General features: G+C 45.9%; 1 protein-coding gene across 1 annotated transcript in view; it reads right to left on the bottom strand.

Moving 5' to 3' along the window:
• Nucleotides 1-15,670, bottom strand: part of PARL (presenilin associated rhomboid like) — a 625,047-nt gene that overhangs the window by 39,715 nt on the left and 569,662 nt on the right. Inside the window, exon 9 of the mRNA XM_069618249.1 lies at nt 6,098-6,195. Within this exon, the coding sequence (XP_069474350.1) occupies nt 6,098-6,195 (98 nt within the window). The remainder of the gene's footprint in view (nt 1-6,097; nt 6,196-15,670) is intronic.

Raw genomic sequence — 15,670 nt, 5'->3', positions numbered from 1 at the left:
ACTTCGACTACCATCAGCCAAGATTCACTCTACCAAAAGAGAGATACGCAGACTCTTACAGAAGAACATGTTCTCTCTTCGAGAACTAGCAAAAGTGATAGGCCTACTTTCATCTTCCATTCAAGCAATATTTCCCGGCCCTCTTCACTATCGAGAGCTGCAAAGACTAAAAGGCCAACACTTAAGGCGAAGCCTTTCTTATTCTCAACTCCTGACACTGTCTCCTCAAGCGAGGACAGAGCTCAACTGGTGGCTCACTCACATGGAAGCCTGAATGGCAGAGCCATCTTCGGCTCTGCTCCAGATATTATTATCGAGTCGGATGCCAGTCGCTCTGGTTGGGGAGCGAGATGCGGTTCCGTAGCCACAGGAGGGACTTGGTCCCCTAAAGAGCTGGACCTTCATATCAATTGCCTAGAGCTTCTTGCAGGTTCCTTTGCAGTGCGCTCTTTTGCCAAAGACAAAGCGAGTTGCTGTATTTTAGTAAAGATGGACAACATCTCAGCGGTAAGATACATCAACCATCTGGGCGGCACCAAGTCGAGACCCCTAGCAGAATTAGCCAAGGACTTCTGGCATTTCTGTCTGGATCATTAGATTTCAGTTACAGCGGAGTACCTTCCCGGCCTCTCAAATGTAGTAGTGGACTGGTACTCCCGCCACTCGACAGATTACAGCGATTGGAGAATCAACAGAGGTTTTCCTCCGCCTTCAGGAGATCTGGGGTCCAATGTCCATAGACCTCTTTGCTTCCAGATTTAACTCCCAACTACCAACGTTCTACAGCTGGAGGCCGGACCCGGCAGCAGCTGCAACAGACGCATTCCTGCAGTCATGGTCCCAGGGAATACTGTATGCCTTTCCTCCTTTCACTATGATAGCGAGGACCCTGGCGAAGGCCCGTCAGGAGCATGCGATTCTGATCCTTATAGCGCCGGTCTGGACATCTCAGACCGGGTATCCAGTTCTTCTGGAACTTTCTTCGGATTCTCCAATCCTACTACCCCAGTTTCCCGGATCTCCTATTAGATCCATCAGGTCAGCGTCATCCTCTCCTCCTCAGCGGATCTCTGACCATAGCGGCCTGGAGGATTTCAGGTCAAGATGGAGAGTCCCAGGCATGTCTCACAAAGCGATTAACCTTATCGAAGAGAGCTGGGCTCCTAGTACCCGGAAGAGATATTCCAACTCTTGGAGCATCTGGAGCTCCTGGTGTCGTGAGAAAGGATTACATCCAATTTCAGCACCTGTAGAAGAGATTTTGAATTTTCTAGCATCCCTAGCGGAAAGAGGGCTCGCCTACAGGTCTGTGAACGCCTACCGTTCAGCAATTTCCACAGGTCATGACCTTATCCAAGGAGTACCAGCAGGAGAACACCACCTCGTCTGCAGGTTGCTCAAGGGTGTAAGGCTTACCGTCCCACCTTCAGCTCGCTATGACAAGCTTTGGGACGTTAATAAAGTACTGAACCTTTTTCTGTCATGGCCTCGTTACGAAGATCTATCGCCTACAGCCAGCCCTATCTGGCAAACTCACTACTATACTTTGCTTGGTATCCTGCAGGAGAGTCTCGGACATCAGAGCTCTAGATTTAGCAGGCAGAGACTTTTCTCCTGATGGCATTGTATTCCATATTCATAGAAGAACAAAGTGCAATTCCAGGGCGATTTCTTATCCTGCCTTTAGAGATCAACCTAAGCTCTGCTTGGTTAAATGCTTAAAAGTCTACGAAGAAAAGACGGCTTCACTCAGAACCTCTCCTAACGGGCAGCTACTGATAGCTCTGCGTAAACCGCACAAAGCGGTATCAGCGCCGACCTTAGCACGTTGGGTCCGGTGGACGCTAGCTCAAGCAGGGATAGACACTGACCACTCCGTTAGAGGAGCCATGGCCTCCAAAGTCTTTCAGGCAGGAGTTCGCCTAGAAGACATCATGAGGATGGCAGTCTGGGCAAGTGAATCAGTATTCAAACAATTCTACCTAAAACCGGTAGATCAGCCGGCATCCATTGTGGTAAGTAAGCTTTAAACAAGCGTATAACTTACTAGAAAGTCTTAATTCTATTAAAGACTCAGAGGCGAGCATTATGCCACCCGGCGAGAAAATAACAGCATGTTACGTGATGTTGATTAAATATGTAATGAAAAGATAAATGTTCTGAAATTTACATGTATTCTATCGGAATAACTCCATGATTTTCTCCCACCCTGATAAGGGATCTAGGGTTGTCATATACAAGAGACTAATTTTTCCTTTTCTTTGACAGCGCCTACAGACAAGTCCGCCTGATCACGGCCCGACACAAGTTCTTCTTCAAGTTGACTACAGTTATCTACTATGGACAGCCAGGTTTGCAGCCTAGAAAGAGGAAGTGTCATCATGTTTAGGACTGTTTATGCAGGGGATCTGAACTACTATTGGTGGACTAGGTCACGTGTTGATGGCCTCTAAATGAACTGGAGCTAAGCACCCTGGGAAATGTAGTTCCTTCAGAGACTCTTACCTTTTATGTTATGATGTTACTGTTATATTGCTATGCTTATTATATATATATATTTGGTGCACCTGTTTTCTGCACATTTCTCAGGGCACATTTGGTGCACAAACATCTTGCTGCTGAGCTTTTTCTTTATTGTCGAATAAATGAAAGAGAAGCATAATGCTTGCCTCCGAGTCTTTAATAGAATAAAGACTTTCTAGTAAGTTATTATGGAAAATCTTTACTCTCCATTGCACTTATAACTGCTTAGGTTAGCCATTGTAACGCATGCAGCATTTGTATGCGGGTATCCTGGATATCGAGCCCAGTAGACTCCTTTCGCGATCGTTTGTAGAACTTGTAAGATATGTAGTAAGATCATAAAGGTAGCCTGTCGATTGCGCTTGGAGATTCCCATTATCCTAGTTTCTAGGGCAGCCTTTCTGTCCCGCCTAGAAGAAGCTCTAGGACATCCAGCCTATTGCACTTGGCAGACTGCAGTGTAGGCTGTTCACCGTGCCTATAAAAGTCTACGAAGGTAGCTTGCTTTTTCTTCCTCACAGAAGATCGGATGATACAGCAACATCAAACATAAGCTCCATTTGAGCTTCAGGTATGTATAAACGCGCCACTTTGGTGGATATCGGCTGCAGGCACGGCTATCCAGCCATGCACTTTAGAATGCAACTTCAACTATAAGAAATGCAGTCTAACTGGTCACAACTGCTTCGCACTGAAACACCAGAGTTACCTCAACACCTTTGCCATAAGAATCCAGCGACACCCTACAACACATTTTTGTCTAGCTGGGTACATATCCAGTCTCTTGCACTAGCGCCCTGTTGTGACCTCCCTCAGCGCCCGTCCACATGCCTAGCTTCTTGGGTTGCTTATTGGAGCCTTGCCAACCCTCCTAAGTCCTAATCTTGTTCAAATGCACACACACATCCTAAACCTCCTCTTAAACTTTCCCACACCAGGACTTTGGATCCCGAGGGCGTTCCTACCACAAATCGCTTTGAGGCCATACAAATGGGAAAAGGCGCTGTATAAATGACTACTACAAAACAATACTATCCTGACAGACTCCTCAGAATATTATTTCGAGGCAAGGAAACCCTTTGTAGTATTAGGGTCAGGAAGGTATTTCTCCAACCCTTATTCATTTAATAACAGTCTCTGCCAACAATGATCCCACTTGTGTGCCAATCTCCTCCTTCCACACCTTTACAACTGGAATGTGAATTCCTGTTCTGTTACTGGTTACCTAACATATCCCCATCCCTATCCACATTCTGTCTCTCCACTTGCTTTCTCTTTGTCCTGTGGGATTGTAAAATTATTCTTTTTTTATGTTTGAAATTTAGCAAGGACAATAATCAGATACATTATGGGTCTGGCAGTGTGACAAATGCTGACTTTGCTAGGGCTGCCTCGGAACAAGGCAGACAATGGCAGTGTTGTATGAAATAAAGGCGAGACTGCTAGACTGAGGAAAAGCACATGATGCCAACACAAATTGGATGCTTCTAGAGGTTTTGCATTATGTGACCAGAGGAAGAGGCAGGTGCACTGCATGGCAAAGACAGACAATTGGGAGTTTGCTCCCTGAAGTGAGAGACATCTACCAAGGACTAGTAACCTCTCTCAAGGTCTTGTAAGCTCAATGTGCCAAACAATTCTATCAGCTCAAAAAACAGCATACCATTGTGATATGTGTGGCAATGGAGTTTACTTCTTTCCAGTTAAGGAGGGAACATGCTACAGTTTACTGTATTGCACTGCAATCTAAGAAAACTAATTCAATTCCTTGCAACCACAGCCCTTTCCTTTCTCTGATGCCCTGCGCCCCCCCACCCCCCTCTTTGGATGCTCAGAAGCAGAGTCCTTGAATTCGGCATAGTACAAAACTGAAAAAAGCATTAACTCTAGGTCAAATCAATATAAAACAGTGGGAAGGCCCGGAGGAAGAAATCATGAGAGGGTGTGGAGTGGGCATAGGTGGAACCACCAACATGCCTGGGCTTCCCTTTAGCTTTTGCTGTGTTTATGTAGCTGTGTTATCATGTTGATGTAGCTATTGTGGTACAACCCTTCCCAGATTGTGGGAAAGGATGATTTGGTTTATGGGTACTTTATAGGTACTGCAGTGTGAAAAATACGTTGTTCAGATCCAGTAGCTAGCATGCATATGCCCATTCCTCTCGACTGCAGAAAAGATATTAGACTGCAGATAAGAGAATGTAGTTTGGCCCAAAGCTTCCCTGGAGAGCATCTTATTTTGAAGGAAGAGGCCTGAGTTGATGCAGGTGTAGATCAAGAAAAGAGAGGAGCCGTGGTGGCAAATGGTTAACGCAACAGTGGTGGAAGAATTCCAGTGCTAACTAAGCAGGCACCAGTATCAATACAAATCAGAGGATCTGGGCAGCAGAAATACTTACTGCAGGTCCATTTAGAAAATACTAGGAGGTGATGTGATCAATTTACATAATTCTTGGAGTTCTTAAATAATAACGTAGACAAAGGAAAATATGCAGTCTTGATGGGAAGCCCTCAAACAAAAGTCAGTTTCATAAGTGAGGCGTATGGTAAGCAGAGCATTTTCTGTTCATGGATGTTGAAGACAAATGAGTTGGAGTAGGTACACATAGTGAGATAAATAAGTGTAATGCTACCATTATATAGTCAGAAATGTCAGACACAGAGGAGCTGATTCAGCTGATGGCAATGGTTCAACATGAAATCCAAAGAGAGAGAATCGGGTAAAGGGTAACAATGAATAAAACGATGCACACAATGTACATGTGCAGAGAACTTAAGGGGAACTACGACATGAGGAGTGGGGTATCCACAGAGTAGAGAACAAAATAGAGGGAACATTGGCAAGTGGGAAAGTAGGCGAAAATAGAATATTGAAGATACCTCTTTTCTCTACAGGGGAAGTAACCAGCAAGGTAACCAGTTCCTAAGAGAGGAGGTACATCTAGATTATTAATAATAAAAGTGGTCACATACACATGTACCGATTGAACCAGGCGTGATTTATTATTGCATTGCTTATTAATCAAACCCATAAGGAGATGGTTCAAGAATGTACCAGAGAATAATGAGGAAACAACAAAGGGTTGATTACCAGTAGTTTTCTTTTTGGTACTTCGTTTCACACAGGTCATTATTTCTGATAGAAAAGCGGTTTAAATCGTTCAGGCTTAAATAAAATTGCATATGAAGACAATACTTGATAGACCTTGATATCTCTCTATGTGTGAACTTAAACTTGTTGAAACATTTTTCTCAACCAAAGACGTTATTTCATTTGCCGAGTCCTGTGCCTTGAAAGAGAAGTGAATGAAAACGTATTTTTCTCCATAGCCAAGTCTTTCATTTTCCTTACTCTTTATACCCATATAGAAGTTGACTTTGCTTTCTTTCACTGTGGCAGAGGGAGCATACAGAATACGCACAACTCGCGTGTTATAACAATTAAATATTCTCACCAAGTTCATCTGAGTACTACATTTGCAAACACATACATAGACAAATGTCCTTTTGAATAACACAGTAGTTCAAAAATTCATTGTTCTAATAAAGTAATGGAAATAAAAAATACACTTACATTCCAAATATTGCTCCCCCAAGATGTGCTGCATGGTCAAAAATTCTCCAACCAAGAATTAAACCTGCAGTGTCGAGTGCCATAATTCCTTTCAAAGCCTAAAACAAAAAGTAGAAAATAATGAATGTAAATTTAGGATTTCGAAAACATTAATTAGAATAGTTCGACGTTTTTAATCCTGCAGGACCGTTATGGCTCTTTCTCACACCTGCAATACCAATTCTGATCACGCCAACTTGGATTCTATGATAAGACCATGAGAGAATATCAATCTTCACAGTTAAACTCAGCAGCAACGATTACATTTCCAAACAACGTTTCCCTGATAAGCTCTAGAAAATCGTCTAGTTTTAAACTTTCAACATGCGAAGTCACACAACCAATCAACCATCATAGCCTTTTATTCTCGTGTCCGCACTATGTGCACTACTTGTGCTGAATGGGAATGCATGGTTCGTTATAGTTAACCTGTGTGATTTTTGGTACATTTGTTTAATCATTAATTCTGTCTGTACAGGTTTCTCTATCTGTTTGGGTATTGTATATTGTCAGATATTGCATTACATTCTGTATGCTTCAAGCATGTTCAGGTGCATGAGCGCCAGGTGCGGCTAGCAACAGACTTCCCACTTATCCACCAGCCTAGAACATCAAGGAACAATACACTTTTCACTCTGCGCCTTTTATCTTGTGATGCAGGAAACACGCTAAAGTAATACAGGGACAATTCCCATTCATCTACTGCTGCTTTCAGGGACAATGGTTCTCCAGTAAATATCAAGTCAAGCAACACACAGGCAGGACTCCATTTCAGGTGGTTACCATTGCTAGTAACAGCGAGTGAGGGAGCTTATTGCAGGGCTTTCCGTACAACCTCGAGTTTGCTTGCAAAGGACAGACCGTCATACAAAAACTCCTGCTCACACCCCATGTGACACTAACTTTAGCAGTTCCATCTTATTCAGAACCTTACCACAGACCTCCGAAGGCCTTCGGTTCCCATGGTGGAACTGCATGCAGTTAAGTCCAATTCGACCTGAATCCAAAATGGGGGAGTGCCCTTTTAAACCTTCAATTGCCAACACGAAATGCAATACGAAGCCATCAGGAGAACTGGGACTGAGGCATCGATGGGGGTGGGGAGGTGGCTTACCACATTAAGGGAAACGCCAGAAAAGACCAGATTATAAAAAGGGGAATAATCCATCAGGGAGCAAAGTTAGCTAGAACAGGATGAACAGCCCATTAAGAGATAGCTTTGAGAAGCCAAACAATCAGCCAACCTACAAAAAGGCATAGAGGACTGCAGGAGTGTGATAGACCAAGCTGGTACTCTGCGGGCACAAGAAACAGAGAAAAATAGCCCAAGAGAGTACCAGAGCTTTGGAGAGAACAAAAGGTAAATCTTGAGAGAGCAAGCTAGAAGCCTGCTGGGGGCTGTAGCTTAAGACACTGTGAATGATAAGACCCTGAAACCAAGGAGAGGAAATCGTGGGCCTGCTATGGGATACATCTCGGACACACAGAGGCACAAGAAAACAAGAAGATGACAAGCCAATGAGCTCATTACGGGTCATCCTTTAGAGACTGGGAAGAGCCCAGATGTGGAGGGTTAGAGAGAAGAGTGTGGCGCAGGAGGGTAATCAGAGGCTGATATGTACCCTGAGGCAAGGGGAGAGATATCATTGCTGGTAAGGGTAGGTAAGAAGCAAGCTAGGCGCTGGATCCCTAAGACTGTATACTAGATCCAGAAATAAGGGGAAGATCGAGATTCCCATACCGAGGCCCTTGAGACACCTTAAGTTATCCCCATCCAGACCTCCTTACTAATGGCATCCTTCTTTCTTTATAGAGAAATTCTCCTAGATTATGAAGGCATTATCCGCTCCCTTCCTATTGGAAGTGTTGAACTATGCTGATTGCTCCTGTGCATTCTGTTGATCAGAAGACAATATAATTAGTCAATACTAATAGATTATGTAGGGGAGCCAGATGCAGAGAATTCTCTATTGCAGGATGAGGTTGAAGAGAATCTCACACACATTATCACCCTGTGGGTGGGGTTGGGGGGGCAATCAATCAGGTGGCTAGGAACGTGGGCTGAAACTGATAGGAACGTGGGCTGAAACTGGTAATCTCAGCCAGTGTTCCAAGCAGCCTGATGGTCGATTCTCCCACTGGCCATCAATTCCCCCGTTCCGCTTTTTCCTTTTTACATTCCCGCTCCCCACTTAGCTCAATTAGGCGGCAGCAAGTGTCATTGCCGCTCCTTCCCCTCTGCTCCGTGTGGCTGCCATGGAAAGGGAAGAGGGCCCCCACCTTACCATTCCATGATGGCTATCTTCGAACAGACTTACTTCTGTGAATGGGGTGCCTCAAGGCAATGCATCCACAGAACGAAAATACTTTGAATTAGGCCTGTCCCAGGCCTTAGGACGGGTGCTAATGGGTTTAACCACAATTTCCAAGTGTGCTGGAAATGGAGGGAACCTTGTTGGATTGGTTCTATGTTACTACAACAAATTAAATGACATACATTTTTTTTATTGGGTAGGGTTCCCCTATACCGCCCCTTCACTAACTCCCTAGCCAAAACCCCCACCCAAGCACCTTTTATACCATATACAAGTATATAATATGAAGTAATTCAAAGTAACCATAACAAAGTAAATTACTGCAAAGTAATTTACTTAGCTAAAACAATGGGAGACCATTGGATTCTATCAAGTCATGGATGGGACAAAACTGGTTAGGTCTGAAATCAATAAAAAAAGAAGTTCTTGCTTTTAGCATCGAACTCTGCTAGTCAAAAAAAAAAAAACCTTATCTGTCCAATTTTATCTGTCCAATTCCATCTCAAAGATGTATATAAACCCTCCAATTGAGTGAAGTCACCAAGTGTAATACTGGAAACTACACCTTTCATGGATGGTCAAACAAACGATATTGCAAGCTCTTCTTACCACCATCTTGTGCTTCGAAAACAAATTAGGCTTTTCTTGACAAAGCAAGTTGCACTATCTCACACCATTAACAGCTCTAAATTCGATCATCGTAAAATGATCTTTCACTGTGCTAATAAGGTCATACTGTCCAGGTTTCACCAAATCATATGGGCGTATTTATATGTCATCACTGCTGCATGAGCAGCACTGTCTGGGTTAAAGATCGGATTATTTTCAAAGAGTTTACTCCTATGCATAAAGCACTTTATGGTGCAGATTATCTTCACAAGCAAGTTGTATTGCAAGAAATGTCTGTTTTTTGTGCGAATCTGCAAACAGAAACAGTTTTCGTGGCTCCTTTAAGGTGCAGGATTCATGATTATGGAACATGCTTCCTATAACAATATACAGAACAGTAGCTCTTGTGACCTTTCATAGATGTTAGACAACATTTCTGTTTTAGTCTGTTTCATTGGGTTTTCTGAATGTTACATAACGCATATCAATACTTTGGCAGCAGTGTGTTGCTACCCACTATATGCATGTGAAGTAGAGGACGTTCCTCGGGAGTGGATACCCCATATGACATACTTCAAATTGTTAGCCGGCTTTTTTGCAGTCATTTCTCTTCTAGGGGACAAAGTGGGTTGCTGTATTTTTCTCAGGATGGGTAATGTTCCTGGAGTGCGGTACATCAATCGTCTGAGTGATACTCGGCTCATACATCTAGTATAGGTGGTAAAAGACTACTGGCATTAATTATTGGCTACATTTTCAGTGACAGAGTGTAATTCAGGGATAGCTGACTTTGTGGCAGACACGAACTCGAGGTACCTTCAAGAACTAGAGCTAGTGGCATGCGGATCCCACATGGCTCTGCAAGTTAATTAGAATTTGGAGTCCATTTTGCAAAGACCTCTTTGTCTTTCAACTCAATCGGATTCCCAGGTGGGAAAGCTTCTCCTATGTGGCCAGGGAAAGGCAGAAGCCACCTGACTTTGAAACTGGGGGTGGCTATCTGCAAAACCACGTAGGGCAGGACAAACTCCAGGAAGGCCGAGAGATATTGAGTAAAAACAACCCTTCAGATATTGATATTTTATTTCTATCGCGCTCATACACAAGTGTTTCAGAGCGCGACAAGGCAAGGGAGGGGAACATGGGAGAACAAAACAGCGATCTTACTAGGCCCAGTGACCCTGAGAACGCGCAAGTGCATGGGAAAGGGGGAGGGGGAAAAGTGGAAAGTGCGAAGCAGAGAAACAATAAATAACAATAAATAAATAATAAAGGCAACAAACAGTGGTAGTGCAGCCAGCAATTTGCAAGTGCTAAATTGGCAGCAGAGAGGGTAGGTCTGATAAGTGCAGGAAGAAAAAGGGGGGGCTGTATGGGTACAGATACAGAACCCAGTGCAAGGGGTGGCCCGGAGGCAGTGCGGGAGGGTGGCAGGGTGAGCAGGTACCTGGGCCCAGAGGACAGAGGGTGGCCAGGTGCACAGTGCCAAGAGAGAAAAGATCAGCAGGGGAGAGGGGGAGCGAAGGCAGAAGAAAAGAGGAAGGTCTTGATGTGCTTCCGGAACCGGAGATGGTTCTCCTCAAGTTTTAGAATGGCAGGGAGGCTCTTCCAGAGGGAGGCCCCAGCCGAAGACAGAGATCTACCCCCAGCTCGTTTCTTTGAAAAACGACTGACCCTGAGGGAGCTGGAGGTAGAGGAGCGAAGAGCTCGAGGGGGGAGGTATTTGCGGAGGGATAGCTGAAGGTATTTTAGACCCAGGCCCCAGAAAACATTGTGGACAATGCAGAGGGTTTTGAATTTAATCCTTGCATCCACTGGGAGCCAATGGAGAGATTTCAGAGCTGGAGAGATACGATCCCAGGACTTGAGGTCAAGGACAAGTTTCGCAGTCCTGTTCTGGATTAGTTGCAAAGGGCGGAGAGTAGAGGCAGGTAGATTTAGAAAGAAGCTGTTACAATAGTCCGAGCTAGAGAGAACCAGAGCTTGGGATACCATGAGCTTCTGGAAGAAGGAGAGGAAAGGCAGAGTACCTCTGAGGAGGTGCAGTAGGAAATTTGACTTTTTAGAGACCTCAGAGATGTGGGCAGAGAAGGAAAGGGTGGAGTCAAAGATGACCCCAAGGTTCTTAGTCTCGCAGGTGGGGGTAGGAGGAGGGCCAAGGGAGGCCAGCCAGAGAGTGAGGGAAAGGATGGTGAAGGTATGCCGATGAGGAGGATCTCTGTCTTGCTGGCATTCAGACAAAGATCATTGGCGACACACCAATCTTGAATTGCAGTTAGGCAATCAGAGATGGGAGAGGAGGTGGCAGAGGGCAGCCTGAAAATGAGCTGAGTGTTGTCAACGTAGCCCTTGAAATTTGAGCAGAAAGTGGCAATGCAGTGGGCGAGAGTTGCCAGGTATTGGTTGAAAAGCCAGGGCGAGAGGTTAGACCCCTGGGGAACACCACAGGTAGAGAGGAAATAAATGAAAGGAAGGACCCAAGTTGAACCTGGGAGGGTCGATCTGAGAGGAACGAAGTCGGCCAGGCCAGACACTGATCAGTGATATTCTGGTTTTCACGGAGACGGTTGAGCAGGATAGTATGGTTGACCGTGTCAAAGGCAGAAGAGAGGTCGAGGAGGATGAGGACAGAGGAAATGTTAGAGTCAAGGTTGGAGAGCAGATCTTCACGAATGTTCAGGAGAGCAGTTTTGGTGCTTCTGGCAGCTCTGAAGCCAGACTGGTGGTCATGGAGACAGCCAACATAATTGGAATGAAGGTTAAGCTGAGAGATGACCAACTTTTCCAGGAGTATGCCCAGAAAGGGAGTGATGGAAATTGGGCGATAGTTCGCTGGACAAGAAGGATCAGGTGAGGGTTTCTTGAGAATAGGATGCACAAAGTAGTGCTTCAGAGGGGAGGGGAAGGATCCCGAGGCAAAGGAGTGGTTGCAAAAATCCGCAAGGGCCGGAGCGAGGGTGTCAATGTGGTCCTTGATGGTTTTAGAGGAACAGGAATGAACCTGTTTTGACGAGGCTTTCATAGATTGAACTTGTCTAGATACCTTGTCAGGGGAGAAAAGAGGAAATGACGAGAAGGATGGGGGGGGCTAAAGGAGGGTCAGCAAGCACAGATGGAGAGGGCAGAGGAAGGGTCTGGGTGGAGAGGGTGGACAGGATATCCTGGGTTTTTTAAATGAAGTGAGAGGCAAAGGCATTGCAAAGAGCCTGGGAGGCAACAGGAGGGGTAGAGACTGCAGCAGGGTTGGCCAGCTCCTTGCAGATTTTAAAGAGTTCGGCCGAGCTGTTCGATGCCGCAGAGACACAAGCTTGAATGTGGACTCTCTTCTTGGTGAGGACAGAGTCGGCATTGCCTTTGTAGCAGGCGACAGGCCAGTTTGTCAGAGGATGAACAGGAAGTCCTCCATTTCCTCTCAGCCGCCCTACACTTACATTTAAGTGTAGCTAGGTCATCGTCATACCAGGAATTGCACTTGGCTTTGGACTTCAAACGGATCCTCATGACAGGGGCAAGAGCATCAAGCGTATCAGAAATTGAAGAGTAGAGCAGAGACAGGGCTGTGTCAGAATGTGAGACAGCGAAAGGTGGAGGGTGGGGAGGGAGAGAAAGTGGCGGCAAAAGCCTCAACTGACACACGCTTCATGGGTCGGATGTCCGAGAAGGTAGGTGGCAGTGGTGGGGTAGGCTTGGCTTGGGGGGAAGAGAGAGAAAGATGAGAGGAGAGGAGGGAGTGATCATTCCAGGAGAGAGGAGTGGTCATAGGGATGGAGAGGGGGAGGTCCGAGGAGATGAAGCCATCGAGTGTGTGCCCTGCAGAGTGAGTCGGGCCAGAGGGGAGGATGGACAGGGAGAGGGAGTCACAGAGGTCACGGAAGAGTACAGAGGAGGTGCAAGGAGAGTCTAAATGTATATTGAGGTCACCGAGGAGGAGGAGTTGAGTGGCAGAGGCCAGGAGGGAGGAGGAGAGGTCTGCCCACTCAGAGAGAAATGAGGTGATTTGAACAGGAGGCCGGTAGATGGTAACCACTTTAAGAGAATGGGTAGACGAGAGAGAAAGCCTACAGACAAGACACTCAAAAGAGGAGTAGGTCTGAGTGGGAATGATAGAGGTAGGAATCCACTCTGGAAAGATCATGGCTACCCCCCCCCCCTCCCACTGGACCAGGAGGATCTGGGTGCTGAGAGGATCTTGTAGCCATCAGGGAGAAGAGTGTCAAAGCTTGTGACAGAGCTGGCTGTGAACCATGTCTCAGTAAGACCAAGGACATCAAGGTCTAGTTCTTCAAGGAGGTGGCAGATGTCAGAGGAGTATTTGACAGCAGAGCGAGAGTTGAGAGTGGCAATATGAAGAAGGTTGCCAGCCTTAAAGACCTTCCGCGGAGGGGTACAGATCAGAGGTACGCCCTGCGGAGGAGAAAGAGCCCTAGGAGGGCAGAGGAGGAGAGAGAGGGCAAGGTAGCCAAGGGGGGAGAGGAGGGGACAGCAGGAGATGAGAGGAAATTGATGAGGCGAGGGAAGCGCCTACCAAAGAGGAGGAGATTGGCTTGAGGGCCTTGGACATGACAGTGCCTTTTAGGTAGACATTAATGATGACTTTAGAGGAATCGAAGGAAGCCATGAGAACTTCCCAGCGAGTGCCACCATTAATGGGAGAGGAGGAGATAGGGCAGAGCACAGAGACCATACGAGGAGTCCATAGATCTGGCGAAGGAACGACAAAGAGGATGTCAGTGAGGGTCTGTCAGGCGGAAGCATTGGAGTAGGTGTCGGCGATAGGAAGACCAGGGTTAGAGGCCAAGATATCCTTTTTGAACTTCTTCCTACGAGACTTAGTGAGAAGGGAATGATAGTCAATGGAGAAACAGTTGGAAAAGATAGGAGAAACAGAAAGCGCCATTGGGGTGGAAGCGAGGAGAGGATGGAGATACTTGGGGTGCTAAGGCGTGTAGGTGTGGGACAAAAGAGTGGTGAGGTCACTGGGATGGCAAGTTACAGAGAAGAAACAGTATACAAGCAAAATACAGAGAATTTCACAATGGGCAGCAAGATTTGACTTTTTAGCACAAAGCAAAAACAGCAAGCAAGATTTGACTTTTTAGTACAAAGCAAAAACAGCACGATTTCACTTTTTAGAACAAGGCAAAAACAGCAAGATTTGACTTTTCAATCTTGGAATCGGATGTTAGCAAAGGGTTTTTGGAAGCACTGCGCATCAGAATGACAACGTGGGAGTAACAAGCAGAAAGAACAGGGATAGTCAAAGGCGGTAGGAGTGAGTCCATAAGGAGGGAACTAACCCATAGTTTTGGAGGAGGCAAATTCAAGGCAGTCCGGATTTCTTAGAGGAGTGAGGTGGCAGCATCATTGTGGTTAAGGTGTGGGGAAAACCCAATTAGTGTTCCGGAAGCAGACGGGGTCCTTAGAAGTGGGCCTTTGCTGAGAGGGCCTGCTAAAGCCTGCCGGTCCCTGATTGGATGGAAGAAAACACTCGGCAACCAATTGGAGTGCAGCACAGGGAGAGGTGGTTCAGCACAGCCTGCCTACACAACAAAGAAAACCACAGCGGCCATCTTGAGAGGGCCAAAAAACAGTCAAATAAGCAGGCAATAGTGGGAAGAAACTTGTGCTTTCAAAATAGCAAGGCAGCTCCAGGTATTAAAAAGCGCGAAAAATAGCAGCACGATGAAAATGCCAAATAAAACAGTCCTTTCCAACAATTTTATGCAATATATCTCTTAATAACAGCCATGTACCTTTGCAACATTCAATTATGGCTTTTTGTAATGTGGATGGTGAATTCTAATGTTCTTCTAACCAATGACACAGTTCGCCCCTCCCCCACATTTCAAGTACTAAGATGAGGAAGAGGGATGGAGTAATGTGAATGACTAGGTGCGGTAAACCAAGACCGCGGTCTAGTCTTTGGATAATGGAAAAAAAGAATGGGACATTTAAAATGGACACAGGTGAACAGCAAATGGGAGAGGAGCAGGCAGAGAAGCAGCAAGATTGGCAGACACTGCAGCTAACTTTTTCTGATGCTGTTCGAAAAGCCGGGAAGGAGCAGACTATGGAACGCTGTGCAGAGGAGAGAAACGGAGTGCAGAGAAGCAAAACCAGATGACGTCAGCTGCGTCTCTGTCAACGGCAGCTGGAGCTGCGCATGCTGACTGAGGGAAGGCAGAAGCAGAGCGGCTTGCAGAACTCCCTATTAGCGAGCGGGCTGAAAGCAAAGCTGTGGGTGAAACGCGAGGAACACTGGTAAGTCTGGGGAGAGTGAACAGGTTTACCAAGGCGTTTCAGGGAGAATGCTGCGTACGATACACAGTGTGTGAGAGCCCAAGAGAAGAAAGTGAAACAGTTGATACCAATACAAACATTGTTAAGACTCAAAGGAAGGACGGTGAAACCGATACGAACATTGCTAAGAGCCAAGACAAGAGAAGCAAAACTGACATGGACATTGTTATGTGAAGAAGAAACGGTCAGTGACCCAGCACACAAAAAGGATTGTTTTCTGGATACAATGGACAGTGAGTGAAAGGTGGAAAAGCCCTGGCAGGATAGTGAACCAGGCAATGCACAAAAGCTGTGCCAGGATAGTGAACCA

The sequence above is a fragment of the Ambystoma mexicanum genome, chromosome 10, assembly GCF_040938575.1.
Source record: "Ambystoma mexicanum isolate Mex_15411 chromosome 10, UKY_AmexF1_1, whole genome shotgun sequence".
Classification (NCBI taxonomy): Eukaryota; Metazoa; Chordata; class Amphibia; order Caudata; family Ambystomatidae; genus Ambystoma; species Ambystoma mexicanum.
Note: the sequence above shows the minus strand (reverse complement) of the source record. Positions and strands in the feature narration are given on the sequence as shown.